Raw genomic sequence first — 27,063 nt, forward strand, 5'->3', positions numbered from 1 at the left:
TAGAATCATAACTCAAGTTTCCGACATTTTGCACTTGAACTGTTTTATTCAGTAAAATGCTGCTTTCCTTCATTCTAAACAAAAAATCACTCGATAAAAAATTCTAAGGGCCAAAGAATGCATTTGTAAGACATAAATTACTGAGCATTTAGAAGAAAGATGAATTTTCAAGACTTACATGCCGCTTAATAGCATTGAGTCTATTCCGATCATACCCATCACGCGCAAGTGAATGTTGAATTTTTTTCCTTTAAGACAGCTGACTGCCAATGAAAAGAAAAGATGTTAAAAAACTTTCTACAACCTTTAACTCATGGAAATTAATAGGCGAAATAATGGTACTCAATTGAAGAACGCCTATTTTAACTTCAATAGTTGTAGAAAATACAAAATATATAGCATAAAACTTGAAATGAAAGACCTGATCCTTGAGCTGGTCAAGCAATGTACTCCCTTCAGAAATAGTAGTTCTTGACAAATAGAATCTGGAGTGCACAGCACGTAAAGCCCTCACACAGTCTTCTTGCTTAACAACTACTGTAACATTGTACTCTGAACAACCATGAGCTGCAGCACGGATATTGATATTTGTCTGCAAAATAAGATGTGTTTTTTTAATAAAATGTTGAATCTTCAAGATCTTATGGAAATTCAACTAATTAAAAGTTGAATTTTACACTCAGATTGCAGTGATCATCTTTTTATTACTCTCGCTGGACTGTTGTCATGTCATCTTTTCCATGGAAAGCAATACAAAGTTGCCAAAAGAAGATAGCAACAAAGCCAAGTTTAAAGCTTATATAAACTGTAAATCATTTCACATAATACCAAGAACAGTATGGTAGATAGGTTATAAATCAAGTGAGCTTCACATAGCAAGTACCAAGTCAGCATAAAGGTGGAGAGTTGTAGTAGGTTGACAGACCGTGCAAATTTAGGAAAAACCGTATTATGTGTCTCACACTATCACGCCCCGAACCATGGCCTGGACGTAACACGGCACTCGGTGCCTGACTGCGTGTGACCGAGCGAACCACATGGCTTGCTGAATCATCATGATACATAACATAAGCGGAATATAACGTGAATGCATGATGAGCCTTTATAAAACGTAGTAAGTCATAATACTTAATAAAAATACTTGTCTAAACATGAGTGCGGAAATAACATGAATGAGCCAAAATGGCTATACGACTCCGAATGTCTGACATAACATAACTGACTTGTCTAGTCTATGAAACCTCTATCATGATCTGACTGGAAAACATGCTTACTGGGACAAGGCCCCCAGCATACCTTAGATGCATAACTAAGCATAAAACAAAAGTTGACTAAACCTCAAATGAGATGGGGCTCACCAATAAGCTGATACAAATGTTGTCTTACTGAGCAGATGTGTCGTCCTGTATATCGTCCTGTATTGATCCATGAGTAATAACAATAGTTCATAATCATATATATGTAATTGACTTGGAAACATGATTATAACTTGCAAAATAAAATCATAAAGTTTCATATGAACATAATGAGAACACATGAGGAAGAATTCATGATTCATGGATTAAGCTAGGGTTCCTAATAACCATAATGGAAGATTAGGAATACAACAACGAATATAGATACAAAATTCATGTACATAAATACTTAAATACGGGCTACCAATATGTTGGGTTTAATGCCCTAAGATTTGAACTTCATGGATATCAAGGAAACGAAGCATGGGGAAGAACATAGAGATTCCCACATGTGGATGGAAGTTCTACATACCTTAATTGCTCCAAAACTTGAATTAAAGATTTGGATTTTGGAGAAGATTTCCTAAATCTTGAATCTTGAGAGAAAACCCTAGATTAGGAATGATGATTTCTTGTTTAGATTACAAGGATATATGTTAGAATTGAGTTGGAATAATTAGAATGGACTTACCTTGGTGTTCTTGATGTTGGAGGAGAGTAGGAGGTCGTTCTAGGGTTTGAAGGAATGAAAAATAATGAGTTGAACTGGTATGGATGAATATATACTGTCCTGTGAAATTGCAATTTACGACCTGAACAGTGCTGGTCGTATTTTCAGTTTACGGGTCGTAAACTGCAATATGGGCCCGTATTTTGCAATACGGACTGCACTGCGTCTCTTCAGTAAAATGACCATAACTCTTTGCACAGATGTCCGTTTGACCCCCGTAAGATACCGTTGGAAAGGTATTTCAATGCTCTACAACTTTCATCAAGGGAGTTTTCCCAAATTCCAAATACGTTTTGAAATACGGGTCGTAAAGTGATATACGGTCCGTATTTAACCATATGACCTCAAAATGTCAAATTCCAGAATGTTCAGAAATTCTTGGTTTCAGTTTACGATCACTGTTCATGGGCGTAAATTGGAATACGACCACTGTTCATGGGCGTAAACCACCATATCACAACTGAACAGGAAAATTTCAATTCCCACATTCTTTATTTGATTTTCTAAGTCTAGGATCGTGGTCAAAACTTTCGTTAAAGGTACGGGGTGTTACACACACAACTAACATAGGTTTCATTTTGTCTCGCAAAAAAAGTGGACCCAAATCTTACATTTTTGGGTCCACTTTTTTGTGAGAAAAAAAAAACCTCACACAACTAATGTCAGTAAAATAAAAAAATTAGCAAAGTCATGACAACATAATCCTCTATATTTGTTCTACAAACACAGCATACACTATATCTCCGGTAACTTGATATGATATGCTCACCATTAGTGGGTTTTATGATACTCTTCCATAATCTATTAAAAATGAATGTATAGAGTTGGCTGCTAGATGAATTCTCACCACTGACGGTGACCACAGCACCAAAGCTGCATTTTATGAATTATGCACACAAGTAACAGCGCAGTCACCAATAATCCTTGCAAGAACATACTCCATCCTTAAAATGGTGAAATCTGTTGGCATCTCTCAGAATTATCTCTCGTCCTGTGACTTTAGCGATTATTTTAATAGCAGAATGACAATCACCACAAACCCGAAGATTTTTCATTACTCGTATGGGCATACCTTCAGGCAATTTAAGAAGTCCATAAGCCACAGCTAGTTTCTCACTGTGAAAATTCAAGCTATGCATCTTCTCTTCTTCATCCACATCATGCAAAGCAAAACTTCCATCAGGAATATATCCAGCTTCTCTTAACTTAGGCCCCAATTTTTCTAACATTTTGATGATCAATTTATGCTCGGGATGGGGTGTGCTTTGTCCACCAGTGAACATATGAACATTTTTGTCTGCCTCAAGCCAACTACAACCAGGTGATTTAACCACTTCCCTTGACTGCATCGACTTCCTAAGAGAAGCAACATCAGCCCACTTACCTTTGGATGCATAAATATTAGAAAGTAGGACATAGGGCCCAGAATTTTGGGGTTCAAGCTTTAAAAGTTTCTTTGCAGCAACTTCTGCCAAATCTAGGTTCATATGCGTCCTACATGCACCCATCAAAGAACCCCAAATAATTGCATCTGCTTCTACAGTCATTTTGTTGATCAGATCCATTGCCTCATCCAACCGGCCAGCTCGACCAAGCATGTCAACCATGCAAGCATAATGTGCAGTTCCTGGCTCCATCTGATATTTTGAATTCATGGACTCAAAGATATCTTTCCCTTCTTTCACTTTCCCAGTGTAGCTGCACGCGGATAAAACTCCAACGAAGGTAACCTCGTCTGGCAGTGTTCAGGAAAGCGGGCGCTTCACCGCTACGCTTCGCTTAAAGCGGTGAAGCGAAGCTTTGTCGCTTCAGGTAAGTGGAGCGGAGGCTACCCAATAAAGCGGACGCTTCTGAGGCTGAAGCGGTGAAGCGGCTGAAGCGTACGCTTTATGTTGTGGGCTGTTTTTTGAAAGGACAACTTTAATAAAATAATAAGTCCAGGTCAAAATTTTAATAAAATAATACTAGAAGGTCAAAATCTTAATAAAATAATAAGTCTGGGTCAATTTTAATAAAATAATAATTGAAGGTCTAAATCTTAATAAAATAATAAGTCTGGGTCAATTTTAATAAAATAATTAGTCCAGTTATTTGAAATCCTCAGACTTTGAGAAATTTTATTACTCACAATCAGCTAGGGTTTTGCAGCAGCTCTTCTTCTCCACTTTCAGGTAATTTCTTTCCTCCTCCTTCTTCTTCTTCTTTCTTCTTCTTCTTTCAAGCTCTTTTCTTTGCTCTGTTTTTTTCTCCAGGAAAGCTCTGTTTTTTTCTCGAATTCTAGGGTTCTGCTCGGATTTTCTTCTTTCTTTCTTTCTTCTTCTTCTTCTTTCAAGCTCTCTTTTTTGCTCTGTTTTTTTCTTCACATTCGTTCTGTTTTTTCTTTCTCGAATTCTAGGGTTCTGCTCTGTTTTGCTGTTTTTTTGGCTCTGGTTTTGAGGGAGATTCTGATTTCACTTTCGGTGTTGTTGCCGAGGCAATGGGGGTAGAGGAGAACCAGTATGGTTTAAGGGGGAATACTTCAAGCCAACATAGGAGGGGAAAAGAAGTAGCTACAAGTCATTCCCTAATTGATGAAGTTGAAGAAGATGATAATGAAATTGAAGAAGATGATGAGCAATATTATGATGATGTGGGAGTACAAGATTTTGACAATTTTGTAGAAGAATAAGAACTAGATGTCGAACTATTAGTAGCTTTGATTTTGTTTGTCCTATGGTCTGGAGGATTTTGTGATATCCACTTTAGTTTTTTATTTGAACTTTTAGTCTATGGATATCTACTTTAGTTTTGAATTTGAACTTTTGCTTATATATATATTCTCTATTTATTTTGCTATTTTTTTAAAAAAATTGCGCTTCACCTCAATGAAGCGGGCACTTCGCTTCACGCTTCGCTTAAAGCGTGAAGCGGGACCTTGTCGCTTTTTTCCGCTTCACGCTTTCCTGAACACTGTCGTCTGGGGTAACACCTAAAGAACACATTTCTCTGAACACTTCTAGCGCTTCATCTCCTAAACCATGTTGAGCATAACCTGTTATAATAGAATTCCACATGACCACATCTTTTGGAGAAAATCTATCAAATATTAATTTGGCCTTGACGAAATCACCGCATTTGATGTACATCGTGACTAATACAGAGGAGACATACACGTCATCATCACAGTGGGTTCTGATTAACCGTGCATGTATCTCTCTACCATAATCAAGACTTGCAAGACTAGCACAAACTAAAAGTATGCTTATCAACGAAGGGAAATTTGGCCTAAATCCTTCTACTTGCATTCGATGAAACAAATCCAACGCCTCTAACTCATACCCCTTCCTTTCATAAACCTTGATCATTGCACTCCATGTTGCATCATCCTTCTCCTTCAAAAGGTCAAACACCATCCTCACCTTAGCAACCTCTCCATTCTGTCCTATTCCAAGTATTATGGCATTACAAGCAGGAGTTGTTTTTACAGGCATCACTTCGAAAAGCTTCCACGCCTCTTCAAATCTACCATATTGCACATAACTTATTACAATTGCAGTCCATGAGATCTCATTCTTCTCAGGCATGACTTCAAATAGTTTCCTAGCAATATCCAGTTTACCATTTTGGGCATATCCTGATATCATAGCAGTCCAAGAAACCACATTCTTTTTTCGCATATCATCAAAAAGATGGCGAGCCTCATCCAACCTACCTTCTTGACAATACCCACATATCATATTAGTCCTTACAACTACATCCTTTACTGGCATCATATCATAAAGCTTTCTAGCCTCATCAATTCTCCTTTCTTGAATTAAACCACCTAACATCACAGTCCACGACACGACATTCTTTTCAGGCATTTGCCAAAACAGTTTTTCTGCTTCCTCAACTAACCCTTCCTCAACATATCCTCTAACCATAGCAGTCCAAGAAATAACATTTCTTTGAGGCATTTTGTCAAACACCTTTCTTGCTTCATTCACCATCCTATTCTTTACATAACCTGAGATTAACCCATTCCAGGAAACAATGTTTCTCTCAGGCATTTCATTAAATAGACACTGGCCTTCATGGGGTTGGTGATTTTGGAAATACCCAGCGATTATAGAGTTCCAAGAAGTTACAGTTCTGTTGGGCATTTCGTCGAACGCCTTTCGGGCATTCTGAATTTGGCCCAAACGAGCGAAATGAGAAATCTGAGAATTTGATGCAATTGCATGAGTGTAACAGTATTTCCGACATTGAACAAAGAATAAGCGTTGCATCAATGAGAAACAGTAGAACTTTAAAGCTTTATGAGTTTTTGGCTGTTCCGCTATTAGTTTTTGTGAGCACAAAAAACATTGAAACTGTCGCTACATTAAAGTTTTATAGTCCCTCTCAGTTTCAAATTTAAGGATTGACTTATAAGTTGGTTATAAGCTGTTTTCAGTTTTTTTGAGTGTTTGGCTGGTTAACTTAAAATTATTTTGTGTTTAAAATAAATTTAAAAAAATAATTGAGCTCATTTTACTTAACTTATCTAAAGCAGTTTATAGGCATAAGCCACTCTTGTTAGAAGACGTACTGAACCTCTGATTACCATCTCCATAAATGATGGTATATGTCCCTCTTCCGCGCCACTTTTCTGTGGTCCCCTTCACCATTGCTGTCAAGAGCTACTCCATAGACAAGACAAAACAAAACAAAAAAAAAAAAAACTTTCAAAACATTATTTCGAAGATGGACATCAATTCTATTCAAAAAAATTGTGCATTAATCAACCGTTCAAAAGAAAGCGCATTTTCAAAAGGTAACTTTTTACTTTTATTTTATTTTTTTATACTTTATAACTTTTCTAGTTTGTGTATTAATTTTTTACCACATTTATTTATTAATTATTGTGTTTATTTATATTATATTGCCGATTTTATCTTATAAAATTATAATATTATTAATCATTATACCCATTTTTTACCCCTCCAGTTACTTCCAATTTTCACCATCCAACTCAGTTGCCTCATAAATCAACTCGAATTCATCGGCATTTTCTTGTTTTTTCTGCTTGTTTTTCGCCCCAATACAATGCAACTCTACCACGTCGTTCATTTAACATTTTTAGACCTGCAAAAATACGTCTGTTATTAGTAAGTTATATACTCAAATAGGAAGAGCAATATACTATGAAGAAAATCACTACCCTTATTTTTGAAAATTCAGATTGAAGTGCGCATTCAAGGGCAATGTGCACTAATTTTTTGAACTGAATATACATAATAATGTATTCGGCTCCATATACAGAGGAACGAGAAAATAATGCTGAAGGCTCCCTTGGCGAAGGGCATTTTTGTAAGTTCACTGAAGGTGTGTACCATTAAGCGTTTAGGTTGGAAAGGTTGTCATGCTATATCACGCAAAACAATTAACTTTTTCAGATTTTCTGATTTTTCAAATTTACAATGACGGTGTTTTACACTAGATGGACCTTTTTCCAAAGTTTGAAATGTATATCTATTGAAGGCTCATGGATTACAGATCACCTTCAGTGCAAGTAATTTAATGGACCCTTTGTTTTTAGAAGTGCAAACCACAAATAATGGACCCTTTGTTTTTAAACTCCAATCTCTTTATTTTCTTGTAAAACAATAAAATCACTCTTTTCATAAAATTACCACGAGGACAAAATAGGAATACAAATAATATATAATTAAAAAAAGAGTAAAGGTGCAAATATACTCCTGAACTTTGCGATTTAGAGTAGATATACCCCCGTTGTAAAAGTGGTGTAAATATAACCTTGTCGTTATAAAATTGTGCAAATATACCTTTTTTGCTGACGGAGTTTTTTTTTAAAATCATTTAGTTTATTTTTTAATTAAAAAAAATACCACGTGGCTTTAAAAAAAAAAGTCTACCCATTTTTTTAGTAAACATATTTTTTTTAAAGTCACATGATAATTTTTTTTGGTGGGTCGGGTCTGGTTCATTTAAAAAAATGGGTATACTTATTTTTTTTTAAATCCTTGGAGATAATTTTTTTAAACGAACCAGACCCAACATGCTAGAGAAAAATTTAACATGTGGCGTTAGAAAAATATGTCTACTCAAAAAAGATGAGTAGACTTTCTTTTAAAGTCACATGATTTTTCTTAATTAAAAAATAAGCTAATTTTTTTTTAAAAAAAAATTGTTAGCAAAAAGGGTATATTTGCACTATTTGTGTAAGAATAGGGTATATTTACACTATTTTATAGAGATAAAGATATATATACATCATTTTTTTAATGAGAGTATGTTCACTCTATAACGCAAAGTTGAGAGGGTAAAGTTGCACCTTTCGCTTAAAAAAATGACATAAAAGTAAAAGAGATCAATCAAACAATTTTTTCTGTCGTTCCACCTATCTAAAAGTAAAAGAAAGGGCATTTGTCCTTTTATAGCGCGTTTGAATTGACTTATAAGTTGCTTATAAGCTGTTTTGAGTTTTTTTAAGTGTTTAACTAGCCAGCTTAAAGTCATTTTGTGCTTAAAATAAGCTCAAAAAAATAATTGGGCCCGTTTGACTTAACTTATCTAAAGCAGCTTATAAGCTGAAAACAGCTTATATAAGCTAAAAAAAAAAAAAATAGACTATCCAACTTATTTTTTTTAGCTTATAAGCTGAAACAGTTTATAGGCATAAGCCCATCCAAACAGGCTCTTAGTGGTTCACCACATGTTGAGAACATCTACAGCTACTTTCCTCTCTTCCCCAAAACACATACTATTTGCTTGAAATGGATCAACAAGAAAATGTCATTCTTCTCCTCCCAATGTTTCAGCTGGTGATCTAATGGTTAAGTTTTAGCTCAATGGCATCATCTGCTTTCTTATCAGCACTATTCACCAACAAAAGCAACCACATAAATTTCTGGGCAAATCGAACAGGTTACTTCTAATCATGAGCTTACACCCAGTTATTTTTTCCTCTCTTGGCGTGTGTTTGAGCTTTTGTGTGTTCTATAATTTTCTCTCAGAAAAATCACTGTGGTTTTTCTTAGTTTTGGGATGAAAATAGCAGATGGGTATTTGTACTTCGTGCTGGCTGGTGCCATTGAACTCTGGTTCTCCTATATTTTATATATATATTTGAATATGTGTGAAAGACTAGCCCTAAAATGAAGGGGTTCACCCCTATTCGTAGCAAATAGTAGATGTACCCTTGTACAACCCTAAAAAGGCCCTTTAAGAAACTTAAAAATTCATAAAACGGTGCCCCGTAAGGATGTCAAAGATTCCATATGGGTGTCAACGCAAATCACAGAACGGTTTGGCGACGTGTAACCTAGCTCGTAATGGATACTCCTAACCTGAATCGAGTGCCTTCCCCCCGGGCTTGAGGCCTCTGAACCTATTCATATACCCTCGGTTTCTGACGTTTAATCGGACAAACTCACAACTCATTGGCCCTCGACCCCTTCGATCTTACCCAAGGCTAATGATCTCGTACCGAACAGCCGCGACATTTACTTTGTTTTTTCACCGTATGCAAATTACCTCAGTTTTCACCGTATACACTCTCAAAAGAATGTTATACCTCTAGTATTGGACTAAACAAAGAAAATCCAACTAATGAATCGTTGATAATGAAATGGACCCCCTTTTTTTATTTGATTCTTCCGTAAGAAAATCTTATCTTGAGGTCAGAACAAATCCTCACTAAAAGAGCGATATGCTTGACTGGCGTATCTTATTTTAGTTAATATTACTAGAAAATATGAATAAAGAACACAAGACGAAGATTTACAACAATATCCTACTTACTTTTAGCGGCAATTATTTAGTGACTGTAAGTTAATTGCTGCTAAGTCATTTCCTCTACTCAAATATGACCGACATTAAATTAAATTAATTGCAAGAAATACTAACTCTTTTAGTTGCAGTTGAAAGAAATGGCCACTAAAAGATTAATAGAAACCCAACTTTTAGTATTTTATATTCCCCATATCCATTTTTTCCATCTAAAAATGAGTAAATTTCAATACATAAGCATAACAAAAGTGGTAGGAAAGTCTGAACTTTAGATTTGAATAGTTAATTCTGTGTCTTTGTAGTACGTAATTGGTATTGTATTTAATTTGTTCTGATAGATTCTCCCGCGTCAACTTTTTTATTCCATTTTTTAACAATTCCACTGTTTGACCGCGTTTTCACCCACGTGCTGTTAATGAACCCTAGAAGCATGGGAGATTGTAAACAAACAAACAAAAATTAAAATTAATGGAAGTTTAATTATTTAATTAGTAATCGTTTCAAGAACTACTAACTGAAGTTTCCATCGATCCTAAGGCGTGGAATTTGTTTATTCGTTTTATATTGCCATTATATAAAAGCAGGTCTATTTTGTTGTCTAATGACAATTAAAAAACAATTTCACCGACCATGGAGCACAACACGCTGAGGTTTTTCCTGTGGTCGCTTTAATTAAGGTGGGAAGAAGAAAGAAGTTTTAACATGACCAACTAAAGCACTTGGTTCCATTCATGTTTAATATTTTAATGTCTAGTTAAATGATGTTCTCACACTATAGTCCTAAAATGAAAAATTAGCCATAGATATTTCGTTTAGCAAATTACATCAATCCTGAAGGAGTTAATAATATTTGGGTTTAAGTTACATACCACATCGTTAATTTACAGGAATTTTTTTAAAATGTGAAATTCATAATCTTAAAAATAAAATTATATTGATTACCTACTAGGCTATTAAGACAGATAAAAGTGACCTGATAGTATAATATTTTTATACACTAACAATATATATAACTAAAACTCTTAATATATATGTAGATTATTTAAGTCCCAATATAATGAGAAGAAAGGGTCCCAAAGAGAACAGAATAGAAAACGATACTTGTTACCAAAAGTTGCGGTGTGATAGTAATGGTACCGCTCCAACATTAATTAGAGGTGTCACGTTCAAATCCTGTAAATGTAATAGAAAGAGCCTATCTCCAATTTCGATGCAAATGCGAATTAATCAAGCTCTAACACCAAATTGGTAATATATAGAAAAGGAGAAAAGGAAATTAAAGGAATCCCAAAATCAGGAAAAATATTAATTTTACTCTAGTATACATAATTGGGAAAAAGGTCAAATATATCCCTCTACTTTAGTTTATTGGCTAACTTTATCCTTCGTTAGCTAAAGTAGTCAAATATACCCCTCCGTTAGCCAAAGTATACACATATACCCTTGAATGGATAGAAATTCTCAAATCAACCAAAATTACCCATTTAACTAAAATTACCCATGCTTCATAAGTTAGACTCAATCCGACCCAAAAAATAATTTCCTTACACCCTAATATACCCAAAAAAAAAAAAAAAGCTACAAAAATTAACTTGTAAAATTGCGAAGATGCTCGATTAATCTCCTATTATAAGACAAATAATTTCTTCTCTCATTTCTTCTTAACATAATACTATGCAAATTTTATGCTTAGAAATTAAGAAAAACAAGTAACGCTAAAATTAAAAAACACATCACACCAGTAGTAATAACCACAAACATACTCAATTAATCGCACTACTACTTGATAATATTTTCTTTTTCTTAACATAGCAAATTTCTGCTATAGAATATATATATATATATATATATATATATATATATATATATATATATATATATATATGAGAGAGAGAGAGAGGGAGAGAGGGGGGGGGGGGGGGGGGCGGGCGGAGATTTGCAAGTGTGTGTGTATTTATTCTAATGTTTTAGCAGAAATTTGCGATGTTAAGAAGAAGAAAATATTATCGAGTAATAGTGCGATTAATTGAGTATGTTTGTGGTTATGACTACTGGTGCTTATGACTACTGGTGTGATGTATTGATTCTACAAAAATGAAACGACAATTAAAACAGATAAATTATCTGCAACTGAAAAACATTCAACGTGATGATGAAATTAGCTTCAACAGAGAAAATAGTTTTACTGATAAATAGTTTTTTTTTTTTAGAGTTTCAAAAAAAAAAAAAAAATATACGCTGCAAATTTGTGCTTAGAAATTAAGAAAAATAAGTAAAGCTAAAATTAAACAACACATAACACTACGATAGTATTCTTCTTCTTAAATAACATAGCAAATATTGCTTAAATTTAAGAAAATACGATCACTTGCATTTTTTTATTTTTTTTTAAAAAGAGCTACAGAAATTAATTTATTTTTTTAGGGTCGGAGGGGAATTATTTTTTGGGTCGGGTCGGGTCTAACTTATGGGGCATTGATAATTTTAGTTAAATGAGTAATTTTGATTGATTTGGGGATTTCCATCTATTAAGGGGTATATGTGTATACTTTGGCTAACGGAGGGAAAAATTAGCTAATAAACTTAAGTAGAAGGGTATATTTGACCCTTTTTCCTATATAATTTCAATAAAGAAAAATGCATACTAAAGGAGAGGTAAGTATCACACAATCTCGAAAAGAGCTCTCAATTAATTATACACATAGGTAATTAAAAACGTATCTTTTTATTATTTACGAGGTCTAGGGCAACAAGGGAAAAGGTAACCTAGAGAAGATCAGGAGGAGAGATCATTCATGCTAAACTTGCTCCAGAAGGTTGATTTGGAGGTCCTTTACAATATCCTCCACAGTTATGCAACATCCATTTTCCATCTGCAAGAAGTGCGAACAAACATATGAACATAACTGTTTTGCAATAAAGCATACCTTCTCCAATTAATTTGAGATATTACGAATGATGATCATTCAACTTTTATTATATTGTACCAAAGTGATAAAAGTTATTATTCGTAACAAAAAATAACTCAACAATGCTTATATATCACATAAAATAAGAAAGGCCAAAACATGCTAAATTCGGTTAGGTTGTCACATGCATAAAATCATCATATAAGTATAATTGCATCAGCAGCTCAGCTTACGTATATCTACGTGATGCCATATATAACACAAAAGAAAACTCATTTCCCAATCCAAGCTAACCCGATGTTTTCACCTATGATACACCATGGGCCTTTTATAATTAAGTGGGTCAGAAAATGATGTTTTTATTTTATCTTAAGTAGTGTCACACAGATAATATGTAAGGTGAGTGGATGAAGCGAGAACTTAATTACTTGTGTACATGAATTACAAAGTCGTTTTGGCCATTTTTTTCTTTGTGATATGGTATATAGAAGCATAGTTGAGTTATTTTTCTGTTACAAAGAAAAATTGTGACTTTTGGAATAAATTAAAAGTTTGATGACCACTCTTGAAATTAATTCATGCATTTTGGTTTTATATCTCTAGATCTAGTTTGTGTGTGATGTCTAATAAGGTATTAAGTGATAAGTTGAGATCTCAAAAACCTAAACACAGTTGTTCAATGGCAGGTACAAACTAATTAAGCTAATTTATGCCTAGTTGAAGATTAAGAGTGTCAATAAATTAAAGTACCTCAGCAAGAATTGATATTTCAAGGTTGGTCTGACCAAAAGGCATGATCCTAATGTCATGGACTGAAAGATGCAATTGCTCCATTTGGAATAACACTTTTCCCACCATTCCATCTTGTTTGCTGCAATGGATGTTAATAAGTACACTTTTGTCCAAAATCCTTGCCTTAATCTTTGATCCTTCAACTTGGTCCTTGGAGGTAGAGGAATCATTATTTTCGCAGGTGTTTTTCTTTGTCTCTTCAAGTAGTTTTACCTGTTCTTGAAGTTCTTTCATGTACTGTATAGTATCTCCAAGGATAGAAGACTTGTCTAACTATAAATAACCAAACAGAAAAAATACAATCATATATCTTGTCTAATGTAATAATTATGATATTCTCCAAGAAACAAGTCGCAAATATTTAGTTTTGTGTATCAAAGGATCTATATATATTGAAGCCTTTTAAGTAACAATTTATTATAAGGGATCGAATCAAATATAAATAGCATCACAAATTCACAACATGTAAATTAAAGAACAAAGGTAAAAAATAAACAAAAAATGCATGACCTACTAATTAGTTCACTTCTAAACTAATTAACACTAAACACCCACCTGTATTTTAAGAACCCAAACTTTTATTGAAAGTTTTACAAGATCTACTTAGTTCACTTTACAAGAAACCGATATTCTTGTTCATTTTATAAACCTTGCCGTGAATGCGAAACTTGTAAATTAAAGTCTAGAAAAGTACCAAGTACAAGTTAAGAAAATGTAGCCTTTTCACTATTTTCGCTCCCTTTTTATTTTACTCTGTGTTTTTTTCAGGAGAACAATGGAAATAATAACTATTACTCCATTTGTTCTAATTTATGAACCTATTTGGGTGAGTATAGAGTTTAAGAAAGAGATAAAGACTTTTGGAACTGTGGTCTTAAATATGCCATTACATTTGTGTGGTATAAGACTTTTGAGACTTGTGTGATTTTACACGTTATAATATTTGTATGGGTATCGTTTATTATTAAGAGTAAATTGAGAAGTTTAACTTAGACTGTTTTCAAATTCAGAAAGAAATCATTCTTGTTAAAACGGACTAAGGAAAAAAATTACATAAATTGAAACATAGCAAAGTAGTACTCCTCAACTTAATTCAAGCATATTGGACCGGTTATATGAATATTCAGTGTCCATATCGCTCTGTTGAAGCTTAGGAAGATGGAAGATAGAAAAGAAAAAGTTTTGAGTAGGGATGTTTACCTTCTTTAGACCAGGAGCAATTTTTGACAAAGATATGAAAAGCTCGCCCATTTTTTCTCTTGAGCTTGTACAGAACTCCTCTTGTACATGATATTATTATTATTTTTTCCCCCTAATGATTTTTGACACGCATTTTCTTCCAAATGAGAGCTTATCATTACAATATTTTCTTCTTCTTGAGGATTAATCGGTGATGACGAAAACGAAATGAGAAATGCAGAAGAGGAAGAATTAGAGGAAATTAAGGTTGAGTAGGTAATTAAATATCTTTATAAAGATTCGTCTGAAATTAAATTTACAATTAACATAATAAGGACAATGAGAAAATCTTAAATTAAGGATTCTATATCTGCTTGAGCACATATGACATATTAATAAACATTCGAGAAGGCAGTGTAAGGAAATCCTTTAAAAAGTCCTTGCATAAATTATAAATTCGTTCCCCATCTTTGATTTGACACGCATTGAGTTCATTATGCTACTCAATGATTATTTAGAGTTAGAAGCTTCGTAGAACTTGTTCAAAATATTGAAGCTATAGTTTCTCGTATTCATTGTCATAATCATCCAAATTGGAAAGAAGAAGAAGAAGAAGACGACAAATCTCAAGAACTTGGTATCACATTCTTAAAGGAAATCAAAGGTTACCTAAGCCGTCGTTGCATCTACAAGCTCAAATATTTGTCTGGTCGGTGGACTTTAAAAAGTTTAGAAAAACATAATTTTGTCTTTTAAATACTCAGTTTAGAACAACATAATTAAAAACTGAAAAGAAAAGAATTCTAATCTTAATTGCTTTTTTCATTCTTCTGAAATACATATGACTTTCTCTCCAACCTTTTCATAATTAGATAATTCAAACTAGAGCTGAAAACAATTTATAAGCTGTTTTTAGCTTTTTTGAGTGTTTGGTTGGTCAGCTTAAAGTCATTTTGTGCTTAAAACAAACCCAAAAAAATAATTAGTCCAGTTTGGCTTAGCTTTTCTAAAGGAGCTTATAAGCTGAAAACAACTTAATTATAAGTAAAAAAAAAAAAAATTGACCTACCCCAACTTATTTTTTTTGGCTTATAAGCTGCTTTGTTTAAGCCCATCCAAACAGGCTCTTAGTCTGTTTGGGCACAACATAATGCGGGTCCGACAAAAAGCCATAAGTAGGGATTGACTTATCTGTTATTGTTAGTTCTGTCTGTTTTGACTAATGTGGATCTCCATGAAACCAAGTTTTGTTCTAGGGTTATTTAATAGTAATACACTACGTAATACTCCGCCATCCATTTTTATTTATCATATATTGACATATCACACTTATTAATGAGCCAAAAATAGAATAACAATTTTATTACTATATCATCCCTAATTATTGCTTAGTAACCTAACGATTGAAATCAATAAAATATATACTTTTAAAAATTTTGCAACCAATAAAAATTTCTAGAACTTTCCAACCCAATAGTTAATAATAAGGGTAAAATAAGTATGAAATAGTAAATTAAATTTTGGGACAAAGTAATACAATTCTTTTTCCGAGAAATTATTTAGTAACTAATAGAATATTTTTGTAATTCGTAAACAATATCATTGAGGTTGCGGCCCACTACAGCAATTCATTGAGCACGTGGATAAATAGAAGTAACATGCCCGATACAGTTGCGAAAAATGTAGTAGATTGAATTAGTATAATATTCATCGTGCTTGGTGAAACAAGACAACAAAGACGGAGATTCTGAAGGGATGTAAACTAGTTTTTGTTTCTTCAATGGAAAAAAAAAGGATGAGGCTTTAGATTGTTTTAGCTAGGTGAATCTATTCCTTTATATGTTTGGATTCTATTACCGTAACTTTGTTTAATTTATGCATTTTGCACCTGAGTTCTGGTTCAGGGAATCATAAAAGCAAAAGCAAAAATCATTGGCTAACCAAAATTGATCCAAACACAAATTTCAAATCTTATCTAGCTCAATCCTTCGAGTGTGTTTTAACTGCCTGCCCACACTTAGTTGGCAGTTGAACTCGAAAGGAAGCTATGTGTGAAGCTTGTCTTAGTAAATTGAGGAAAATTAAAGACCATATAACGAGTCTAGGATTAAACTGTAGAGACGTTTTTTGTGTTAAAGCCCAAGGCAAGGGCGGAGCATTCCACTTATGGATATCAGCAGAACACAGTAGCTTTAGCGCAAATCATGTATTTATATTAAAAATCCATTTATTATGTATCAAATAATTTATTAAAAATTCAGTAACTTTCTGTTTCTCTAATCTAGAACTCATAAACTCAAAATTCTAGTTTCGCAGACTTCCGCTTCTTTTCCAAAGGAACATAAAATGTGAGATCCAAAAGCCTTGAGATGACTCAAAGGAGGCCGAAACGAATAATACCTTGATAGTTGAACTTGGAACATTACATGTGTTGGAAATAATAATTCAAAATTGTAACTAAAATTGGTTAGGATTTGATATTTTAATCCATGTCCAGTTAGGTTTTATAGTCAAATTAGTATAGTAATATATTTTCTTGTTTTGAGTTAAAGTAGGTTTCTTACTATTATAAATAGGGGTGTTACAAGCTATTTTCATAATAAGAGAAAACAAGAGAGAACAAGAGATATTATCGAGATTCATAGAGTCTACAACAACAACAACATGCCCGGTATAGTCTCACCAGGTGGGGTTTGGGGAGGGTAAAGTGTACGCAGACCTTATCTCAACCTTTTGACGGGTGAGAGGTTGTTTCCGATAGACCTCGGCATAAGCAGTAATAGCAACAAGATAATATGATAACTAACATAGTAAAAGAAGCAATCAAATAGTACTAGCGACAAGAACAAGCAACTTAAAGCAATATAAAAGGCATGTATTAATAGTCTATCGATAAAATATTTTCCTTTAACATGTATTAATTAATTCTTGAAAATAATATTGGTCTCAAAAGCTCGATGAACAAATAATGGCTCAAATGAGTTTTATTGCTAAACAATATGTCAATAGAACAACGATTCTTGGCTCAAAAAGAGAATGTTTTTGAAAAAGTTGTCCATATTGATAGTACAAAGCATGAATTCAATCAAAGGGTTCTTCTAACTTAGTCTGCCTGGTCTGTCATATTTGCTGTCCTTAGAAGAGCTAACTCGAATGCCTTTTCAACATCCTGCACTTTAGTATCAACATTCTGATCAATCTGCAACAATGAGTGTGAGTATTAGAAGATTCATTTGATGCTTGACAAGACTTTAGCAAAGACATTTGAGTATTAATGATAACTATATATACCATTTACACGTCTTATGAGTTTCCGGGTTCACTAGGATGACAATCAAATGGCATCCTCCACAAAAAAAAGGATTTTAAAAATTAAACACTGACCCTTCAAAAACAACTTGTCCCTCTAGAAATTGAGATGGATTCCACAGAGATTTTCAATTTATTAAAAAATGAAAATCCTACTGATACTGTTATTCTACATGACTGCAAGTTGTTGATACGTCAGTTGGAGAATCCGATGATTAGGCATAGTCTTAGAAATTGATTTTTTAATGCTCGTAGTTTTTTTTTTTTTTTTTTTAAGAAGGATTCAAGAAGCTAAAGAAGGATTCAAGAAGATTAAGTTTAATACTCGTAGCTTTTTTTAATGTACTAGTTCCTTCTCCTTTTACTTCTAACATATTTACAGGAACTACTTTATTATAGACATATATCTACTAGTACCTGTAAAGTTTTGGCCCATTACTGTGTCATTAGGGTTTCACTAGAGCACCTATATTTACTCCCTCTGTCCCAATTTATGTAAATTCAAACTATGTAAATTAGCATTGATCAACATTTTAAAATAAAAAATTTCATTATATTGATATGAGAATAATTGCAACTTATAATAATATTTTTCATATAGTATTTGAATCTATATTTAATTTTAAAATATTGAGGTACGTTGATATAATCCAATTTCGCTTAAAAAATTAGTCAACTTAACTTTTGGTAAGCGAAAGTGCCACATAAATTGAAACAAAAGAAATAACTAGTTTCTCTTTGACCCCCAAAAAATAAAAAGAAAAATTGACAAAAATGAAAACTTTGAAGTTTTATTAGAAATAAAAAATGTAAATAGAAAACCATTTTCTTCCCTACCAGGTTATAATTAGAATCGGTTTTTACATAACCACAAAATAATGACAAGCTCACCTTGTCAGTTTGAAGAACTCAAAAATAATCTAGCTTCAAAAATAAATTAAAGAATTAGAAATTACCTCGGCAAGAATGGAGATATAATGAAGAGAAGTATGACTGGTTGGGGTAACTCTAATGTGGTGAATAGTAAGATGTAGCTTCTCCATTATTCCAGCAATTATTGAGAAGCTACTCCTCATTTGCTTGCTGCAATGGATTCCTATGAGTACGTTCTTATCCATAATTTGAACCTTTATATCATTAATCCCAGGTTTGGATTCATCAACATTCTTAGTGAGAAAAGAGTTGTCATCATGTGATGTAGTTGCCAAAGAATATTGTTTTTGTGCTGTGCCAATTGAATTTCTGTTTCTGTTTGTCCCAGCTGCACCTTCCTCTAAAGCCCTAACACGTTCTTGAAGTTCTCCTATGTACTTGATAGCATCTTCAAGAATTGAAGCTTTGTCCAACTGATCAAACAATAAATTTAATTTGTTGTTACTTTTGCGTTCATTATTATGTCATTGAAGAAAATTAAAGAAGAGGCAAAGTAGTGAAAAATAAAGGAAACAGCTCATCTCTCCAATAATTTTCTCAAAAGTAATAAGCTTGGAGCAACTTCCCAAATATCAAAACATGGATTTCATATTAGTACTAATTAAGAACATGAAATAACATAAATCATCACGAGTTCTAAGATATATACACTATCAGAAGACCATGATTATTCACAATTTGATTACCATCATAACAATATCAATGGACACCAAATTCAAGTGAAATTACAGTCCGTTCATATATAGGGGTGCTCTAAAAAGAAATACAACAATTTTAGTAATTGTTTTTAACCTATTTTTTCCTAGATAAGTACTACACCTACGTCCAATGTATGATTAAATCTATTATCAAAGATAGAATTCAGTATTTTCTAGGCTCTCTTCTCATGGTAGAGGGGTTTGTCTAATATGATGTTAGAACTACTACTGACAAGTAGAGCTGTCAATATGGGCTTCGACAGCGAAGCCGGCCCAATCCAACCCTTTATTTAAGTAGGGTTAGGCTGGGATTTCTTTGGCCTATATAGAAGTAAGGCTCAAAAGCCTAGCCTCTCTTGACCCGCCGGCCTCAAAGGTTGGGCTGAGGTCAGCTCTTGAAGTCAGAAAAGAATAATAAATTAATTAATTTCTTAAAAAATACAAGTAAATTAAACAAAAAGATAAAAAGTAAGAGAAAAAAAGAATGTCCTTACTACTGGGTAGTAAATTAGAAACTAGAGTAATACTTTTTAGTCTTAGAATTTATATTATGTTTAATTTCTTTTGAACGTGATCTGAATTAGTGATCAAGAATAATAATTTATATTTGTTTTCTTAATTTTTTTTCTTCTATGATATGAATTTGCGCAAGAATGAGTGGTAGAAGATTCTATTTCATATTGCAAAAGTTTTATGTTCAAATTGTACCAAAAATCACTTAGAAAATGTTATTTCGGAAGACGAAATAACTTAAAGGGCTGGCCCGTCCTAGCCCGCGGCCCGCTTAGGGCTGGGTTGGGCTGTCATTTTGCAGGCCCTTCAATTAAAAGGGTCAGTCTGTCCTAGCCCATTTAATTCTTTGGCCCTTTAGGGTGGATTGGGTTGGGCTGGGCCAGTCCATATTGACCCCTCTACTGATAAGTAATTCCAGGTGTGGTTCAATCAGTTCCTATCTTCCGCTACAAGAATATTAATCTATAAGTTCTCGCTTTATGATTCATGTGATATCTATTTTGTTACACCCCACACTTTCAGAGCATGAGCATGCCACGTACATCACCGTAGTAATGGAGTATCGGAGACGTCCCATGATGTTTTGGAATGTACAAGCCATGAGAAGTATGTAACAATGAAGTAAAGGATGAATTACGATCTCGTAAGTCGTAATCGCGAAAGACTATTTTGAAACACAAGAACATGGCCATTATCATGTATAATAAATGATAAATATCATGTATGGAGAGTTTCGGAAGATTTCGAGATCAAGCAAATTGAAGAAAATAAGTTTGACGAAAATTTGAGAAATGGCGGCAGGATTTTGGGCAAATTTTTAGTCAATTTTGGAGGGGCATATCTCCTAGTATATTAGGAGTTTTAAGGTGTTTCAAAAGCTTAAAATAAAGTTCGCCGAGTCTAGTTTCTAACGCAACAAACCGCTCATCGATAAGACATCGGAGTAGAGAAATATGAACGTTACAATTTAGGCAGACAGAGCAGAAACAACACTGCTACAGGGCTGCTACAGTGCTGCTACAGACTTTTAGCCACTATAAAAGGGTTAAAAACCTCATTTTTCTCCATCATAATCTTCTAAAAATTTCCAGAAAATTCAGCAAGCAAAAGAGCTCTTAGATCACATAAAAGATGAGGATTTTGAGTAAATTTCAAGTTACGGCGTATTAATCAAGGTCCGGACAACGTGTAGTCCCCATTATAGTTTTGTCTTGCGTTGTAATTGGCTTGGATTCAAAGTAAACACTGAAGATATTGATGCTCTAGCAAGAATAAGGTATGAATCTCTACTTATTAATATTAATTTTAGTTTATTTATGGAGATAAAGTTATTAAATAGTCGTATAATAAGTTGAATAGTTGAGAAACTTGGAAAACATCATATGGAATGTTTTATGGAGCCTATTGGTGTTGATACTATTGTTGTGATGTTGGTATTGTTGTTGTTGTTGTTGTTGTTGGTTATTAGATTGTGATTTCGGGCTAGGCATATAAACAGGGGAGGTGCTGCCCGAATTTCGGCAGATTATAAATGGATTTATTTGAAGGACTAAGACAAGCATATAACGATGAGTCTAACGATTGTGTGAATCCTCTTAAATGTAGACTCACGAATTCGGACGAATAAGTGTGGATAACTGGAGGTTGAACATGTATGTTAAGGCTAGACCCTTTCTTTCCAAAGGCATGATTCCTTTGTTGTGAACCCATACATGTTTCCTAAAATGTCCTTATTCTCAAAAGCTAGAGATTCATGATTCATAGAGTTCATGATTCAAAGGCATGACTTCTTTCTTGATAATCCATAAATGTTTTCCAAAATGTCCCTATTTTTCGAGTCAAATATTTATGATTCTATAAGCTTTTATGACAACAACAACGGACATGTTTTTACAATGTTAATGACGATGCTAAAGATGAGACTGTTTCTATGATGATTACGACGATGATGATGATTTCATGTTTAAAATTCCCAAGCTTATGATTTCAATGTGATTATGAAAATGTTGAGTTATTTTCGTGATTTTCTTGATTTTTATTCATTTCTTGCTGAACTCGCCTTATAATAATTGTTCCTTCAAGGCGAGATAGAGCGATAATGATTATTCCATAATATAATCGGAGGTTGCCGACCTTACGTCCCTCCGATGTATTTATAGCTTTTATTTGGCTCTCATGCATGCTTTATATATATGTATGTATTTTCTCACACCGCGCCGCGCTATAGTCGGCCGGGCATGGCACGTAGATGTGCACACTACTACAGTGGGATGTTATGATATTGCCCCGGACACGGGCTAATGATGATAACACCGAGCCTTAATGGACGAGCATGATACTATATATATGACACCGAGCCTTAATGGCAAGACATGATACTATATATATGACACCGAGCCTTAGTGGCCGGGCATGGTACTATGTATATGTATAGAAATGTTTTGTTTAAAGGCTAAGCATGCATGGCATCCGCCTTATGAGGCATCCAGATGTACAGGTTATCTATTTTATTCCATGTTACCATTCATGTCTATATTATGTTGTTATTCTTGCCTTACATACTCAGTACATCATTCGTACTGACGTCCCTTCTTGTGGACTCTGCGCTCATGCCCGCAGGTAGGCAGGGAGACGGATCTGACCCGTAAGTGTCCTATCAGCGAATTCTCAGGAGCACTCCACTTACTTCGGAGCGGCATTCTATTTGGTATTGTCCTTATGATCATTTGTGTTCTATGTAGAGGCTCGTAGACGTGTGTGTACAGTTAGATGTTTTGTAGCTCCACCGGTTCATATTATGGTATAATATATTGGTTTGTCGGCCTTATTTTGAGTTCTTGATACTTTACTGTTAGCCTTGCCGGCTTTATGATATACGCTGTGTTGTGGCGACCTTGTCGGTCCGCATATGTACATATGTGCTGAATGATCGGATATTCCTATGTTGGGCCTTTTCTGTGTGCAGGTGTTCTTTGAGTTATGGTTTATAATGTTCAAAGTAACGGATAAGTCAGGTGGTTCCCGGCCTACGGGTCGGAGCCCGTCATACTCCTGGTAGGGGTGTGACATATTTAGTATAAATTTACACATATTTCAATAAATACATTGAAGAAGTATCACATATAGAAATACTTTGTTTAAACCTTGTAGCAATTTATAAAGAGAAATTTGAAATTATAAATTTACCTTCTTGAGGCCAGGTATAGTTTTGGCCAAGACAGCAAAAAGTTGGGAAAACCTTTCTCTGCGTTTCCTTTCAGCCAAAAGATGATCTTGAGATTGCAAAGGACTTCTACATATCCTCTTAGTCACTGATATTGATGAAGATATGCTGCTGGTAATGACTTTGTCATAATCTTCATCCTCTAGAAAATTAGAGTCTTGACTTCCAAAAGAAATAATATTCTGTGATGAAGAAGAAGAATTAGTTGAAGTAGAAGAAGGAGAAGACAAAGCAGTACTTTTAGGAATTTCCAGTAATGATGAAGAACTGCTTGGATTTTGATTAGGGAAAATTCGTAAATTCAAATGGTGCTTCTTCACCATCTATGTTATTATTGAACCTTGCATTTTCCATGGCTAGTTTACACAAGATTGTCAAGAGAAAAGGAACACTTAGAATTTTTGAGCTGTACAATCTTTTTTCCAATTAAAGATGTATAAATGGTCTTCTTCTTATATGGACTAAGAGAGTCAACGTGTGACCAGCAGTCTTTCTTATGGGAGGCGTGGAGGTATTATGTTAACAACTAGAAGTTCAAGCAAATATTTCCTTGCTCTACATGCTGATTGGATGAGAGAGTTGAGGGATGAAAGACAAGGACATTTTTTTATTGGTTTGTTTATTACTATGTTTGTTTCGGTTTATGTGACACTTTTTTAATCCATCTCAAAAATGATATTTTTTTATATTTAAAAATATTTTAACTCTAATTTTTTTTACTTTAACGTTAATAAAATGATTTATAGTCATACGAATGTCTAAATTTTTTTTTTCCCTTAAACTCCGATACGTATCCGGTTAAGCAATATCCCAAAAATTTGGACGGAGACAATATAAATTTTACATGGATACCAACATCAGTGTACCTATCTTGAGTTGAAATAAACTGGTTGCGTCATTTTTGTTGACATTTCCCATTCCCATATTATAAATTAATGGAAGGCTGATGATGATGCTGACATGAACAACTAGAAACTCTTTTATTTATTTATTTAAAGTTCCCAGTAGCATCTGGCTTTTCACACCAACACTTAAAATAACACCTGAGCAGGGGATGGCCTAACTCAGTATATCAAAGAAAATGGCTGTGTTGCATTACAAATATTGTATTAATTAGCTGCATATGCACAGTCTCAACTAGAAACTCTTGAGAATCTATATCTATTTATCTTTATTCTCAAAGTTTTGCTTTTTATCTCATTTTTAAATTGTTTAAATTAATTAATAAAAATAATGATTAGACATAACCTCTCAAAATAGTTGTCTCCAATGTTTCAAAACGTTGCCTTTTACAAATAGTGGTCTCAAAATTTTACGTTCTCTCTCCTTCATTGTTACTGAAACGTTTAAAAAAAAACAAAAAAAAACAAAAAAACCTAACTTCCCTCTCTCCTAAGACGTTTCCTTTTAAAGTGTAAAATTCAACTTTTCTCTCTCCTTGGTAATTGCTGAATTAACTCACACCTATTCCTATGCCCACACATTTCTCTATTAAAAATCAATGGTAAACTGCTAAAATTTATCTGTTTCAACTGCCCATTACTTTGCCGTTGTTTCTTTATGTTGTGCATTACTTAGATATCAACATTAGGGGTGTACATGAACCGGGTTGGTTCGGATTTTTTAAACACCAAATCAAACAAATCGCTTCGGGTTTTTAAATTTATACACCAAACCAAACCAATAAAATTCGGGTTTTTCAACCTCGGGTTATTCGGTTTTCTCGGGTTTTTCGGATTTTTTTTCTTTTTTCGGAATAGTCTTGATACAATACATATAACTTTTACTTCAAATATTTCTGTCCTAGTAAGATACAACTATATAATTAAGGTGTTTCTTAAGAAAATAACACAAAATGTGAGAAGAGTGATGACATTGTATTAAAATATTCAACCAAAACTAATAAAATCGGTTAAACTAAATATTGCTAATTAACAAGCCATAAAGAAAATGACTATAATATAAAACTACTAAGTCATGCTAAAATAAGCACGGCTAATAAGTATTAATTACATGACAAAGCAAAAAAACTTAAGTTATGTACAGTGGCGGAGCCAGGAATTTTATTAAGGGGTGTCAAATTTTATTTTATTTTTTTTTAAAAAAAAGGCCAATGACTGAAGTCAAAAAAAATAACCATGTCGCCAACTAGGATCGAACACGCAACCTTGTTAGCCTAAACCTCTGACACCCCTCAACCACTCGGCTAAGTCCTCAACTTATTACAAGAGGTGTCAATAGTAATACATATATGTATAAAATCAGAATTTCACATACCTATACAACGTAATTTTCCGGCGAAGGGGTGTCGCTTGACACCCCTCGGGACCAGGTAGCTCCGCCCCTGGTTCTGTATTTTCACTCTCTAAACTAATTATGCAAAACTAAAGAATAGATATCCAACATTATTGTCATTCCTAGTGGTAAATTGAATTTCTTTTGTTAGCATTAGTGTTGAGCTGGTTTTGGTTTGAACCTTATTTGAATTACAAATATCCATAGGATATAAAACCTATTGACATTCAAAATTCTAAGTTTAAGCTTGAATAATATGATAATAGATTAAAAAAACTACAAAAAAATAAAAGAAATATTTATAAATTCCATTACAAATAAATATTTTTATGTATTAAATATTTTAAAAATTGAATACATGTAATATCAGGTTGGTTTGGTTCGGTTTGACTTTTTTTTAGTTAAAACCAAACCAAACCAATTATGATCGAGTTTTTTTTCTCAACACCAAACCAAGTCAAACCAAACCACTAGTCGGGTTTTTTTCTCGGTTTGACTCGGTATATCGGTTTGGTGCGGTTTGTCGATTTACTTTGTACACCCCTAATCAACATAGAGTTTATTCCTTTCTATTTACCCTACTTATTATCACTAATTTACGCTTTGAAGTTTAATAGTACCCTGGCTTCTACTTTTGGGCATATAGTTATGCATCTTCTACAATTTCATCTATTGTGCATGTATGTGTCACTCAATTATTATTTTTCGCTCTTCAAAAATTTTAAATTATTTATAGCAATGAATGATAAGAGAAGCTAACCAACGTAAAGAAAATACTATATAATTATTTTCATGATTTTGCAGAAGAATGACAATTTTGCAAGGAGACTTTTTTTTTTCAATCACAAAGGGCCAGGTGCCTGATATTTCACTGAAGGGAGCTTACAAAAAAAAGAGGGGGGCTTGGCCTGACCTCTAATCAGTTTAAGGGAAATTACATAGTGATCAGGATGAAATATTCCCTTAAACTAGAATCAAAATACATGATCAATTGACAAAGAAGTTAGCTTTGTCATACCTTATTCTCAAACTAGGCAACTGACAAGCATCCAAGTGGTAAGCACCACGAATGATTCTAGGCAAAAATCTATGATCAGTCAGTAGCATAGGTTCGTTCAGATTTGCACCATGTTTAGCTAAGTCATCCGCCACTTGATTGGCCTCTCTAAAACAATGTGTGACCTGGAAGTTAGCATGATTCAGTAGAGTATATAGGGAGCTTAGAGTCTCTCTGAGTTTGGAATTTCCGAGGTCGTTCTGTTCGATCATATTAACAATCAGAAGAGAATCAAGTTCAAGAAGGAACTGATTGAAACCATTTTCCATGCACCATTTTACACCGAATAATGCAGCACTGGCTTCTGCCAAGTTGTTGCTTTCGCATCTCGATGGGGCGGAGAAGGCGATAATTAAGGAGCCAAGATAATCCCTGATTACCCCTCCTATTCCCGCTTTTCCACTTTGGGCAAAAAAACTTCCGTCGGTATTGATCTTG

General features: G+C 33.8%; 3 protein-coding genes across 3 annotated transcripts in view; all 3 read right to left on the reverse strand.

The window, feature by feature from the left end:
• The window catches only part of LOC132644623 (pentatricopeptide repeat-containing protein At1g56690, mitochondrial-like), a 22,241-nt gene extending 15,747 nt beyond the window's left edge, over nt 1-6,494 (reverse strand). The window contains 4 exon segments of the mRNA XM_060361224.1: nt 179-263; nt 422-592; nt 1,359-3,733; nt 4,943-6,494. Of these exon segments, the coding sequence (XP_060217207.1) occupies nt 2,877-3,733; nt 4,943-6,212 (2,127 nt within the window). The 5' untranslated portion in view covers nt 6,213-6,494 and the 3' untranslated portion in view covers nt 179-263; nt 422-592; nt 1,359-2,876.
• Nucleotides 6,495-12,379: 5,885 nt separating this feature from the next.
• On the reverse strand, nt 12,380-14,613 carry LOC132616883 (transcription factor NAI1-like). Its single transcript, XM_060331670.1, has 2 exons — nt 13,377-14,613; nt 12,380-12,590 (listed from the first exon to the last, which is right to left on the reverse strand). The coding sequence occupies exons 1-2, from the start codon at nt 13,650-13,652 to the stop codon at nt 12,516-12,518; spliced, it is 351 nt and encodes a 116-aa protein (XP_060187653.1). The 5' UTR covers nt 13,653-14,613; the 3' UTR covers nt 12,380-12,515.
• Nucleotides 14,614-17,700: 3,087 nt separating this feature from the next.
• LOC132616531 (transcription factor bHLH18-like) lies at nt 17,701-23,596 on the reverse strand. Its single transcript, XM_060331000.1, has 3 exons — nt 23,237-23,596; nt 18,863-19,252; nt 17,701-17,796 (listed from the first exon to the last, which is right to left on the reverse strand). The coding sequence occupies exons 1-3, from the start codon at nt 23,594-23,596 to the stop codon at nt 17,701-17,703; spliced, it is 846 nt and encodes a 281-aa protein (XP_060186983.1).
• Nucleotides 23,597-27,063: the final 3,467 nt, after the last annotated feature.

Source organism: Lycium barbarum, chromosome 1 (genome assembly GCF_019175385.1).
Source record: "Lycium barbarum isolate Lr01 chromosome 1, ASM1917538v2, whole genome shotgun sequence".
NCBI lineage: Eukaryota > Viridiplantae > Streptophyta > Magnoliopsida > Solanales > Solanaceae > Lycium > Lycium barbarum.